Here is a 13,892-nt window from a genome sequence, read left to right as displayed (position 1 = left end):
CCCTTTTTGGACTTTTTGTGGGTTTTATAAAAAATCCGGGTCCGATAATTTGACTATAACACCGAACCTTGACCACTTGGTCCATCATGTGACCACTTGTCGGATAGGTATTTTCATTTCCAACGATACCTATGTTGTCTATATCGGGTAATTGGATCCGGGTCCAGACCGGGTCTTGAACCCGGATTTTAGGGTCAAAAATCTGGGTCCCCGGGTCCGTCCCCCAAGAAAAAAATTGTTTCCCGGAATCAGGGTAAAAATACCTACCTCTGGGAAAAATTTCGTTTTTACTAAACTAAAGTTATTCCTTTATTTATTTTATTTTTTTAATATTGGCAACTCTTTTGAGATGACAAACAAAACAAGATATGTTACATGGCAGAAGAATACAGGTAGATGCATCAACACTTGGGAGCATTGGTATGTCAAAAAAATTTAAATGTTTTTTCAAATATAATTAGATTTTTATATGCTTTCTTGTCCTACGTCATTCGGAGGCTATTATAATTCACGTTTTTCAACAATTTTTACAAATTTATATAATTTTTCATTCTACATTTTCAATTCCAAAATTGGTTTGTCAGTTCATTGTCCAAGCAGCTGTGCCGACGCGTCTACCTATATTCTTCTACCATGATATGTTACAACAACTAATTAGCTAATGTAATAAAAGAAACAAGATAAAAATTTATTTTTTTTCAAAAGCACGGAGCACCACAATTTTTTGACACTAATCACAACAGGGTTGCCGACTGCTTTAGTAAAACAGCTGATGGCTTGCAAGTTTTTGCAGAAATTCCGTCTGTTTACTTTTCACAGTTTTCTTGCAAAAGAGAATAAAACTACTTTAGTCTCTCAGAAAGGAATCAAACACAATTATTACAATCCATTCAGGCAGGCCTCTTTACCGGCAATTTTCTCTAACCTATAATACGTTATCTTCCTTTTATCATAGTAGGCATTTCCCTGAGTGCTGCATTGGGGTATGTCCTCTCGAACTTCCGAAAAAACTTCAGGTGAGTTCTGACAAGGTGTCTTCCCAGAAGTCTACAATACTAAAGGTGGCAGGTGGTCGCATTACATCCAGCGTTAGGGGTCCTCTAAAGGACCGTTGGCACTCCCCCAGACCCGTTGACTGTTTGCGACTGCTTATTCAATTCTCAGCTACCCTGTACATCCACTGGGCTTTCCACTATGCGCAACCTGTGGACACATCACATGGCTAAATATGTCATTTTTTTTTTTGTATGTGTGTGTTTAATAATACGAAAATTGTTTAACAAATATTCAAAATCAGTTGAAACTAAATTGTTTACTACAATTTTTAATTTAAAATGGTAATACACATATATAAAACACGGTTTTGATAAAAATCCTTGACCTTTGTATTTGCGTCGTTTTTATATTTATTCAAAAATAATGCAACAAGTGGTTTTGTTTATTTCATACAAAACAACATGTTGCATTTGTTTTGCCAGTAATCCTGACATTACATTCCATTCAGGCAGGCCCATGGTAGAATTATAAGGTAACCCTATCAGGCCAGCTGGTGGCAACTTGATATGCCAAACAAATTGTTGTAATTTGAATTCGCCACAAATATGCACATAAAGAAATTTTTGAGCGATTTGAAAATTTAGATAAGGAAACTGAGAGTTAATCGAGAAAATTGGTGTAAGTCTACGTTTTTACGCTCTATGAGATCAGAGCACGGATATTGTTAAACATTTTCCATGATTCTGCTGAAAATACGACTAAAACGTTAGCTGAAACGTAGCTACACCAAAATGATCCTTAGTTGACAATATTTTAAGACATACGAATCGAACTCCCAGATGTCCTCATAAAACAATTAACATTATGTGGCTTGAATATTTTAAATAAATGACCAGAGTGAAATCGAAGTACGATTTTATTTAGGATTCCATATCCATTAGCCACACACAAGCATCAATGTATACACCACATTTTAAGACATTGCCTGTTTCTACCAATACAAAGACCCTAGAATCCCAGATAGAATTCAACAATCTCCAAAGACTTTCTTTGAATGTTTATGTGAATCGCACAAATCGAGTTGAGTAGTTTGCCATAATTGTGATTGCACCAAATATGCCTTATTTGGAGGGTAACTACCCGCAATTGGATTTGTTTTTTGACCGGGCGGCCAGAATTTTGTCACAAAGCCGAAACCAAATGTCACAACACACATCACAACGACCATTGATAACTGATCTACAAGAGAGATATGTAAAACAAGTTTACAATGAGCTTAAGATATCCATGCACATTAGTACCTGGGGAAGTCGAAGAACATTTTTCCCACATTTATATCCGATTTGGAGAATGCTTACTATGATAAAAATGATACGCACAACGTTGATAGAGTTAACTAAAATCTTCTTCTAAAATCTAAATTGTTTGTATTTCAAAATGTAATTTTCTGATTGGTACAAACCAATTTGCCTCAAATTTTATATGTCAAGTAAATTCGCTTTGCTTACAAATTTGACATATCAAGTTTCCAAGAAAGTTGCTTTGTTGTAATTTTCGCCTATGTTGCTACCTGGTATTTCTACCATGGGCAGGCCTCTTTACCGGAAATTTTCTCTAACCCATAATACGTTATATTCCTTTTATCATAGTAGGCATTTGTTCTGGCCCAGAACATGCAAGAATCTACTGCTTCGGAAATTGATTTAGACATCTTAAATTGAAAATCGGTTATGATATTAAATTTCTTTACATTCTTGCAGTTCTGTAATAAACCAATGATTACAAAAATCATCATCGGCCTTGAAAATTAAAAGACTACTAAAAAACTATGATCTCAAAATCGAAAATCGATTACACAAAGTCAATATTGCGATTTTTACCATAGCCAATAAAACTATAAATCAAAAGTCGACTTACGTAGCCCTAGTAAATATGATGTTGATCGCAGCATCGTCATCTAATCGAGGATCTATTATTTCTTTTATTTAAATATCAAATTGGAAATACAAGCAATATTGTCACATCATATTTGTTGCGGATTTGGTTTTAATAAACGTGAATCGTGAGTGTATTCCCAGTTAAATCTGTGTCGTGATCTGCGTCCAAATTATGTTTATATGTTGATTTTGTCTGTCCATTTTTGTTTGTTTCGTGCTGTTTCCACCAAGATTTTTTGTGACCAATTTCTATTTACTCACTTTGTCAAATATGGAGATATTGCGATGTTTAACTCTAGGCGCTTGTTTGCTATTTGGATTTGTGTTTTTCCATAGTCCTGAGGTGGAATCGTGCAATGAAGTTGTATGTGCTCCAATCGTTTCCAAATGTTTGTTGACACAGAGTTGTAAATGTGAATCGAAGAATTGCTCCTGTTGGCAGGAGTGTTTAAAATGTCTTGGAACCAAGTACTACGAGGAATGCTGTAGCTGTGTGGGTAAGTCAAAAGATGTCAATCAAGATTTGTGGTATTTAGTGATACGTTTGAACAGAATTTTAAAGAGTATGAATAGTAGTTAGACATCTAACACAAACACGTCCATCGCCTATTTCTTTCATTGATAGACCGTTTGTGTGGTAGTGTGTGTTTAATTGGAATTTGATAACTTGTAGATTGTCAGCACGAAATGGATTGATATCGATAAACAAACCGTGATGATTGCCATGCGAATGGAATTGCGTTCTACCCTTTAAACAAATGTTGGTGAAAATGCGCTATCCGCAGTTTCTGTAAATTTAATTTAATTGCTTTTCTAAGTAGGCGACCAAAAACTGTAAGCGTTACTGTGGAATTAATCTCAAGCCAGAGTATATGTAAAACAAAGGCATATCAGTGAAAAGTCATTACTATTCTACCAAGCAAGTTTCTACTTTGAAGTCAACAAATAATTAATGAAATGATAAAGAAAAAGTATAGGATTTGTGTTTTTCCATAGTTCATAGTGAACAATATTTGCAATTGGGGGTTACTCCAAAAAAAGGGGACCGACACAACCGATTTGTAGCCAATGCTTCTTGAAGTGATCCAAACTCTATAATTTTTATCCATACATAGTATGGAGGGTATATAAAGTTCGTCATTCCGTTTCTAACTAAACGAAATAATAATTTTAGACCCAATAAAGTTTATATATTCTTGATCAGCGTAAAATTCTAAGACGATTAGCCCTGTCCGTCTGCTGTAATCACGCTACAGTCAAAACGAATTAAGATAAGCTAAAATTTTGCACAGATCTGTCTTTTGTCTGCAGGCAGGTAAAGTTCGAAGATGGGCTATATCCCCCTATAACCCCCGATATTCAGTATTTGAATGATTTTACCCACATTTTTCAATGGAATAGTCTGAAATTCTCACAAGACGTTTCTTGTGAGTACTTGTCTGAATAGAAGCACGATTGTCTAAATAGAAGCACGATATCGATATAGCCCTTATATTCGGTATTTCGATGGTTTCAACCAAATTTTTCAACGGAATTGTCTTAAAATCCACAAAAGGAGTTCCTTCTGAGTACATTACGGTCCACGATATCATATATACCCTATATAACGGTTTCCCTTGATATTCGGTATTTTGATGATTTTTACGATGTTATTCGCAGGAATTGTTTCAAATTTCGTATCGTAACAGTTACTACAGCCTATGATACAAATTACTTATGCAGGATCACGTCTTCGTAAACCCCCATATAACGGTTTTCATTTGAGAGGTATTTTGCGACGATTTTTTTTTTAAATCTTTCTTCTATACATGACTACTTTAAAATTATTTATAATAATCTTAATCTTAAAGATCTTAATTAAAATTATTATTAACTTTAAAACAAATTAGCAAAAATAAAAAAATAACAATTGATTAAATAATAAGATGAATCAGCTATGCAAGAGAAATACAAAAACAAACACAAAAAGAAAAAGAAAAACATGAACATTATTAAACAATATTTTGATTGAAGTGATCATATAATTTACGCTTAAAACATTTTAGAGAAGAATTAAATACCTTAAGATTGGGCGGCAGATTGTTGAAGATACGAGCAATTCTTACGTAGAAGGATTTTTCAACAGAGGAGTCAAGCGTGGTATAAAAATTTGCGGGTTCCTACGAGATCTAGAAAACTTAAACAGATCCAAAACAGAAGAAGGTGTCTGCAATCTAAAGTGTTTGTAGAAGAATCACATTGACCTTAAATTCACAAAACAACCAAGGAACTCTTTCACATAAGCAGATATATTATCACGACGTTTAACACAAAAAACATATCGCATAACCCTATGAAACAATAATTTCTACTTACGAAAAGCAACTACCCCCAAAAATCTCAATACAATATAAAAAGTGGGGCATAATTAAGCAGCGTTCGAAAATAAACAGTACACAAACATAGTGCATTGTACCGGTACAGTATCACTAAAAAATATTTTAGTGATACTGAACCGGAACACAACGATGATCGTAGTGTACCGCTGTCGGAGCGCTAAAAAATCGTAGTGTTCCGCAGTCGGAACACTAAAAAAACCTGGTGTTCCGCAATCGGAGCATTAAAAAATCGTAGTGTACCACATGTACCACATTAAAAAATCGAAATCATAAAACTGATTTTAAACACTCAACCATACTTTGTAAAATGTTTACTTTTTTACACCTACATTCATTAATTTTTTACCACAAAATAGCAGGTAAATTACTTGCATAATTACAATACAAACATCTAATTTTCTCACAAATCGTAAACAACACATATGTGGTACACTACCGGAACATTATTTTTTTAATATTCCGCCATGTGGTACACTACGATTTTGTAGTACTTCGACTGCGGTACACTACGTTTTTTAGTGATCCGACTGCGGTACAGTACGATTCTCGTTGTTCTACGGTACAGTATCACTAAAATATGTTTAATATTTTCTGTGGCAAAACTATATCCAAACACTACAACTTTTTTAAAATAAAATTTACTTTGGACACTAAAGAATTCACATTCACATCAAATACCAAACCATAATCAAGAAACAAACCAAGACATTTCATCGAGCTTACAGCATTTATGGGCGTCCTATAAATGGAAACCTTTATTAAATCCTCTTGCATGTTCCCAAAAAAGAAAACTTAAGATTTTTGAGTATTTATTGAGAGCCCATAATCTGTCAAAATATATACACATTTTGCATATGTGAGTGTATTGTTTTAAATAAAAAGAAAATAAATTGAAACGGGCAAATGCATAATTTTGGGATAAAACAATTTTGTCCTACTATCTTGGATTCAATTTTGTGGAGAAACCCCAACATTCCATTCATGTTTTGTAGGTTTCCCCAATATAATAACTTTGTGAAAAATGTTAAATAAACAAAACCGATTGTTGCATGTTAAAAAAGTTTATTTGACATAACATGGTAGAAAAATACAGGTAACAGCAAGTGTTGTTGTACAAAATTTTACCAAAATTCCATTTTGGTAAATTTTACCATTTTACCATTTTCCAACAGTGGGTCCAAACCAATTTCTCCAGATGGGTTTGGAATATGAGAATCATTGGTCTAGGAGCATTTTCGATGCTCTTTCCGAAAATGAACACCATAAAGGCGCATCCCTAACCATTTTCCCACAGTGGGTCCAAACCCATTTCTCCTACAGTGACCATATGAAATATAAGTCTGGCCACTGTGGGAATTCCAGATGGGTTTGGATTATGAGAATCATTGGTCTAGGAGCATTTTCGAAGCTCTTTCCGAAAATGAGCACCATAAAGGTGCATCCCTAACCATTTTCCCACAGTGGGTCCAAACCCATTTCTCCTACAGTGACCATATGAAATATAAATCTGGCCACTGTGAGAATTCCAGATGGGTTTGGATTATGAGAATCATTGGTCTAGGAGCATTTTCGATGCTCTTCCCGAAAATGGACACCATAAAGGTGCATCCCTAACCATTTTCCAACAGTGGGTCCAAACCAATTTCTCCAAAGAGGACCACATGAAATATAAGTCTGGCCACTGTGGGAATTCCAGATGGGTTTGGATTATGAGAATCATTGGTCTAGGAGCATTTTCGATGCTCTTTCCGAAAATGAAAACCATAAAGGTGCATCCCTAACCATTTTCCCACAGTGGATCCAAACCCATTTCTCCTACAGTGACCATATGAAATATAAGTCTGGCCACTGTGGGAATTCCAGATGGACACCATAAAGACGCATCCCTAACCATTTTCCCACAGTGGGTCCAAACCCATTTCTCCTACAGTGACCATATGAAATATAAGTCTGGCCACTGTTCTTGTTCTGGCCAAAGTTCTTACAATTATAATTTTTTAATAAAATTCATATAACATTTTATTGTTATATTATTTTCATAATTTTAACTTTTATTTTGTTTCATAACAAGCACTTTTGAGTTAAATTTAAATTTACTCTCACGAAAATGTAGTTAAATTTAAATTTATCTCTGAGAGAAAACCAGTGTTGGTAAGCGAAAAATCAAAGTAGTAGAATTTAAATTTAAATTCATTTTCACGCACATCGTCTGATACAGAATGTGATTATTCACAATCAAAAATGAATGTCAATTATACCTTAATAAATACACCTTGAATTTAATATTAAAATAAGGAATATCTATATTTGTTTACATTTAGATTTTTCATTTGTTTACATGGATTTTCTAATTATGTTATAATTTATATTTTTTCAGAACTTTGTCCAAAACAGAATGATACACGCAACTCCATCTCTAAAAAATCACATGTCGAGGATTTTGAAGGAGTCCCCGAACTTTTTAATGTTCTAGTATCTTCCCCAGCTGATGAACTGGATTTCAATTGGAATATTTTTACATTCCCGTTAGACTTTGATAAGGTTTTATCTGGTCCCAAACTACATAGTTTCCCTATGGAAAACAACGACAAAAATTTAGATGGAGCCATTAAAGAACGGGACAACATGGGTATTGTCAATTGTACAGTGATTTATCTGGATCAATGCACTTCATGGAATAAGTGTCGCCAAAGTTGCCAGAGCACCGGAGCAAGTAGCTATAGGTAAAATATCTTAGTACTATAAAAGTGAAATGGAATTTTGTAAATTTTGTTTTTTAGATGGTTTCATGATGGCTGTTGCGAATGTGTAGGCTCGACATGTATAAACTATGGGGTCAACGAAAGCCGCTGCAGAAATTGTCCCGAAGCCCCGTTGATTGATGACGTTGATGATCCTCTAGACGAGGATATGCAAGATTTTGGCGATAATATGGGGCCGTTTGACGGATCTGTAAATAGCAACTATTAAGCTTCAACAAGCACTCTTTTTTAACATTGTATTTAGAATTTATTAATATGCATACTGTATATCGTTATTTTAGAATTTAGTTTATAATAGAAACCAATAAAACGCATATAATATGGTCAAATAATTTAAACTTTATTAAAAAATGTGCCTCTTTATTTACTTTTTTTCAAACTTAGCATACCTCGTCTTCATTTGTACCATGGGTAATACGAAATCCCAGCTAATTTGCATCTTTTCTCATTCTGATACACATTGGAAATATACAAAGAGGGTGAGATAAAAAAGTGCAACAAAGTCATACGCCATAATTTTTATTTATTTTTTTAATTTTATTGAATGAAAGCAAAAAATGTCGCAAATAGCTTCAAATTTTAGAATAAGTTCAGATTTGTTCGTATTGGTCACCTTTGCCACGAAACGGCCAATGAAACCGTCACACGCTGCCCGAAGGTTGCTCTGCGGTAATTTGACACATTCCCGGGAAGCGCTTGCTTGAGGTGATTGACACTTTGGTATTTTTTAGTGCCAACCTTGCTTTCCAAAACACACCATACGTAATAGTCCAACAGATTGGTATCCGGAGATTTTGGTGGCCATTGTGCGCTGGAAATGAAGCGAGTAACCTCATTTTGTAACCATTTTTGGGTGGCACGTGCTGAGTGCGGGGTGCTGAGTCCTGTTGGAATGTCCAAGGTCTGCGGCCAAAATGTTAGCATGCCCAAGGCTTTAATACACCCTCCAGAATATTTTCGTGATAATATGCGGCGTTTATTCTGATGCCATGGTTGATTAAGACGAGCGGAGAGCGACCATCGGCTGTTATGGCGGCCCACACCATCACCATACTCGGCGCTTGAGTTCTGGTGGTGCAAATTTTCAGCTGACTTCTTTGACAAGTAAACACGACCATTTTGTTTACAAACTGCTGGACAACGAATGATTTCTCATCGGAGAAACTAAATTCGTCAGTTCACCACTTTCGGCCAAGCAAGGCAACTCTTCGGAACAATCCCACGGCAGCGGGTTCTACGATACCGGATTGACCCGAAACAACAAGATCCCAGTTTCGGCCAGCGGCTGCCAACCCAGTATGTACATGTTTGTGTTTGTTTATTTTTCTGCATTGGGAGCAGCATATCCCGGAATGCTTGCTCCGGATTTTATTGGTCCGTACCGGGATTGAGAAAAACCCCGGACCTTGGTTCTGCTTGGTTGTCAGAACGTCATCCACCACAGATCTGTTTCGGTGCGATGTAAAGGATGCAGAGAATGGGTGCACTTTAAGAACTGTTCCGGACTAAGGCGTTTGCGAGACTACAGCGAAAGGGATTATGTTGCGACTTGCTGCAGTAACGTAGTCCCCAGCGAGTCCACTTCTTCGTCGTCCTCATCAGAGACGTCGTCGGAGTATGGCACTCCACCGCAGTCTCCAGAACAGCAACCAACACCGCAGAACCTAACGCCACATGTTGCTGTTCCAACTCTGGATTGTGCAGCATTCTTGCAATTCAAATGCAACGGACTTCTAGGCAAAATAGATGAGATAGTGGAATTATGAGTCGGAGGAATATTAAGATCGCAGCGGTGAGGAAACCAAGCTGAATGAAAATTGCAGCCTACAACGTTGTTATGGTTACAACGTACTAAGGAAGGATCGCACCAGAAGTGGAGGTGGGGGATTAGCGTTCCTGTTACACCATTCTGTTCAGTACAGACCTATCTCGCTTGAGCTAGTCTCTATTGACCCATACATGGAATGTATGGGGGAAGTAGTCAAGTGTGGAACTGCCGAGGTAGAGGTGCTTAATGTGTATATCCCGCCGATTAATAGCTGTGAACCGCGTTATTTGCCTGATATTAGCCCATTATTGGTAGGCAATAACCGCCTGGTACTAGGGGATTTTAATGCCCACCATGAGTTGTGGCATTCCGTCCTAGGTAATGACCAGAGGGGATCAGCGCTGGCAGAGCAGATTGACTGCTCCACATTCTGCACGGTTAACGAGGATGCCCCCACCCGAATAAGAGGAGAGTGTCACAGTTCGCCAGACTTAACCATAGTGTCACCCGGTCTGATAAATGACGTGACTTGGCAACCCGTCATTTCTCTTGGCTCAGACCATCTCCCGATAATCGTCTCCATAAGCAGGTCGCCCGATTTCGTAACCTCTGAACGCCGCACTTTCCTTAACCATGGGAAAGCTCAGTGGCCAGAGTTCAGAGAATTCACCAACCGCCGCTTCAGAGAACTGCCCAACCCTTCTGATGTTCGGGTAGCAGAAAGGATTTTCCGAAACATCATCAAAGCTGCAGCCGCTCGCTATATACCTGCTGGTCGAATACCCGAGATAAGACCAAACCTCCCAGCAGAGGCAGTGGGATTAGCAAACGAGCGTGATGATCTCCGTCGTACCAACCCTACTGATCCTAGAATCAGTGATTTGACAGTGGAAGTCAACCGGTTGGTACAGGAGCATAATCTCTTGAATGACTCATTTCATGTTCGTGTTGCGCGTTTGTACAATGCTTTACCAATTGAAAAAAAAAAGATTTCAGTGTTACTTCACTCACTTTCTTTAAGAGACTTGTTCATCACTTCGACTGATGATATGTTTTTAGCTCTTGTGCGTCTTCCCTGTATTGCTATCTAGCAATAATAGTAGTTTTTTTCAGTATATTTTAAGGCCTCTTACATCTATAATACTGGATTTTTAATGAATATTTATTTTTCTTTTCTAATTATTCTCGGTGCACTTTCAGAATGAATCTTCATGAATACCTATTTACATTTAATAGTTTTTTCCATGATCTCATTTTTTCTTAATTATACTTTTTTAATAAGGACATTTTGAAATGTCCTTTTGTTGGAGTAGTTCACTCATCATGTAAACTTATTATGTTAGCTTTAAAGAAAACTAGCTTTCATTTCATATTATGTATATATATATTTTTTTTTTTTGTTTTTTATTATTATTTTTATAGTTGTTGAATCATATTGTTTAGCATATAGTATTCGCTTTAATTGGCCTAAAGGCTTTGCATACTTGTCATGGTACAAATAAATAAATAAAGAATTACAAATCACAAACGAAAAAGTGGCTAGATCATCTGAAGTGCTGCAACATTGGAACCGATATGAGTAAGGTGTGGGTAACGGCTAAGTCGCTCTCGAACCCTGGAAAAAAGGATGATAGGACCTCAGTCACTTTTAACACCGTAACGGTGACTGATCCGAAGAGGTGCGCGGAATATTTTAACCGACAATTTATCGCTAGCCACCCACATAGTGCCCGAATCCTGGAAAATGGGGCGGGTGGTCCCGCTACTGAAGCCAGTCAAGGATGCCAGCAAAGGCGAATCGTACAGGCCGATTTCGCTTATGTCGCCAGTAGCAAAGACTCTTGAGGCTTTACTCCTCCCCAGCATTAGAGGAAGCTATACAGTTGCCAACCACCAGCACGGATTCCGTCCACAACATAGTACCACAACAGCATTACACGCCATTTCCACACACATTAGTAGAGGACTGAACCAGAACAGGCCGTGTGACAGAACAGTGTTGGTAGCCCTTGACCTATCAAAGGCATTTGATACGGTCAATCATGCCACACTGTTTGAGGACGTGCAGAGAACTACACTCCGGCCAAGTTTGAAACGTTGGATAATCAACTATATGTGTGGACGCCAGTCGTACGTGGAATTCCGGAACAATAAGTCCAAAGCCCGTAAAGTGAAACAGGGAGTTCCCCAAGGTGGGGTGATATCTCCGGAACTGTTTAACCTCTACCTTTCCGGAATTCATCGCCCTCCAGACGGCATTGAGATCGTAACGTATGCGGATGATTGTACGATCATGGCGTCGGGTACAGTGGTCGATGACATATGCGAAAGGTTGAACCCCTATCTCATGGAGCTTGCCGCATACTTCCACGCGAGGAATATGAAAATATCCGCCACAAAATCAACGGCCACACTCTTTACCACATGGTCTGCGGAGATGAGAACACAGCTGAATGTTCAGGTCGAGGGGAATCTAATACCGACCACGAACTACCCCAAGATTCTTGGGGTCACGTTCGACAGCATGTTCAAGTCGTCCGCGCAAGCCACAGCTATCTGCGACAAGACGAAAAGTAGGAACAAGGTTCTCAAGGCGTTAGCCGGCAGCTCTTGGGGTGCGGACAAAGAAACCTTGTTGACCTTTTATAACGCGATAGGTCGGTCTGTGGTCAGCTATGCGGCTCCAGTTTGGTCTGCGAATACAAGTGCTACGCAGTGGAAGCATATTCAGACCTGCCAGAACGCTGCCCTGAGAACTGCGACAGGGTGCCTCCTCATGACACCAGTGGACAATCTACATGAGGAGGCGAAAGCCATAGCATAATCATATGCTTTCGTTGCAGCACCTGCTTGGGTGTTACCGTGAGAGTCATCCCACCATTATATGGTGGATAAATCTCCCCCACCCAGGCGTGTCAGGAAGGACATACATGATCTAGAGAGGGATGTCCAGCGCTACAAAAGAGAACCTCTACATCAAGAAGGACTATCAGGCAGGTCTGAGTGGCATTCACACCGATGCAGTCGCGGATGCTATTAGCAGTTATAAAGTGAATGCCGTCCTCGGAGTCCACCCCCCTCCATTGAAGCTGAAGAACGACAGCTGCCTAGACAAACCAGGGTAGTCTTGGCGCAATTACGTTCAGGATAGTGTAGTCGTCTCAATTCGTATTGGGCACGAATTGATGAAGATGTGCGTGACGCCTGCCCGGCGTGCGATACAGGCCCGCACAATACGCTATACCTTTTAATTGCTCAGCCAAACCTACCAACTAACTCCAGAAGATCTCTGGCTACAGCCCCTTAAAGTAGCCAAATTTCTAAACCTGTAGCTGGAACCAGATTAGCAGAACGCAAACACATACATGTACTACTGCTACAACAACTCTCTCGGAATAATTGTGACTGGAATAATTTTAACAGCTGTCGGACGAGTGGCTTAGAAATGACAGCACTCTGAAGTTGGTTGGAGTTTTTCATATTACCCTGTATTTTGAATACAAAACGCTTTCTATACTCTCCACCATACTATGGAGGGTATTTAACTTTGTCATTCCGTTTGTAACTCCTCGAAATAATCTTGTCTGATACAACAAAGTACATATATTCTTGATCAGCGTAAACTTCTAAGTCGATTTAGCGATGTCCGTCTGTCTGTTGTAATCACGCTATCTTTCGAACGATTGAGATAGAAGGCTAAAATTTTGCACACATGTTTATTTTTCCAGCAGGTTAAGGTAGTTAAGTTTGTAAATGGCCATATAGGTCCACGTTTTCATATAGTCCCCATATAATGGTACCTCCCCCAAATTCGGTATTTTAATGATTGTAGCGACATTATTCATCGGAATTGTTTCAAATTTGGTGTTTGAAGTTCGTAATGGATACTACAGCCTAAGACAGAAAATTGTCTGTGCACGTCCACGTCTTCGTATAGCCCCCATATAACGGTACCCATCCCTATATTTCTTATTTGAGTTGAGTTTAGTACAATACCCACAGAAATTGTTTGAGTGTCGTATTTGAAGTTCGTAATGGATGCTACAGCCTA

The 13,892-nt window shown here is 38.3% G+C and overlaps 1 protein-coding gene and 1 long non-coding RNA gene across 2 annotated transcripts; one reads left to right on the top strand and one right to left on the bottom strand.

The window, feature by feature from the left end:
- Positions 1-1,894: 1,894 nt before the first annotated feature.
- LOC131804653 (uncharacterized) lies at positions 1,895-2,577 on the bottom strand. Its single transcript, XR_009343206.1, has 2 exons — positions 2,298-2,577; positions 1,895-2,235 (listed from the first exon to the last, which is right to left on the bottom strand). It is a non-coding gene; the product is annotated as an uncharacterized LOC131804653 (long non-coding RNA).
- A 321-nt stretch (positions 2,578-2,898) lies between these two features.
- LOC101890099 (protein twisted gastrulation) lies at positions 2,899-8,411 on the top strand. The gene is made up of 4 exons (XM_005186320.4): positions 2,899-3,058; positions 3,165-3,430; positions 7,689-8,034; positions 8,092-8,411. Exons 2-4 carry the CDS (start codon positions 3,205-3,207, stop codon positions 8,279-8,281), a joined length of 762 nt encoding a protein of 253 aa, XP_005186377.1. The 5' UTR covers positions 2,899-3,058; positions 3,165-3,204; the 3' UTR covers positions 8,282-8,411.
- Positions 8,412-13,892: the final 5,481 nt, after the last annotated feature.

This window comes from Musca domestica, unplaced genomic scaffold, assembly GCF_030504385.1.
Source record: "Musca domestica strain aabys unplaced genomic scaffold, Musca_domestica.polishedcontigs.V.1.1 47, whole genome shotgun sequence".
In the NCBI taxonomy this organism is placed as follows: domain Eukaryota; kingdom Metazoa; phylum Arthropoda; class Insecta; order Diptera; family Muscidae; genus Musca; species Musca domestica.
Note: the sequence above shows the minus strand (reverse complement) of the source record. Positions and strands in the feature narration are given on the sequence as shown.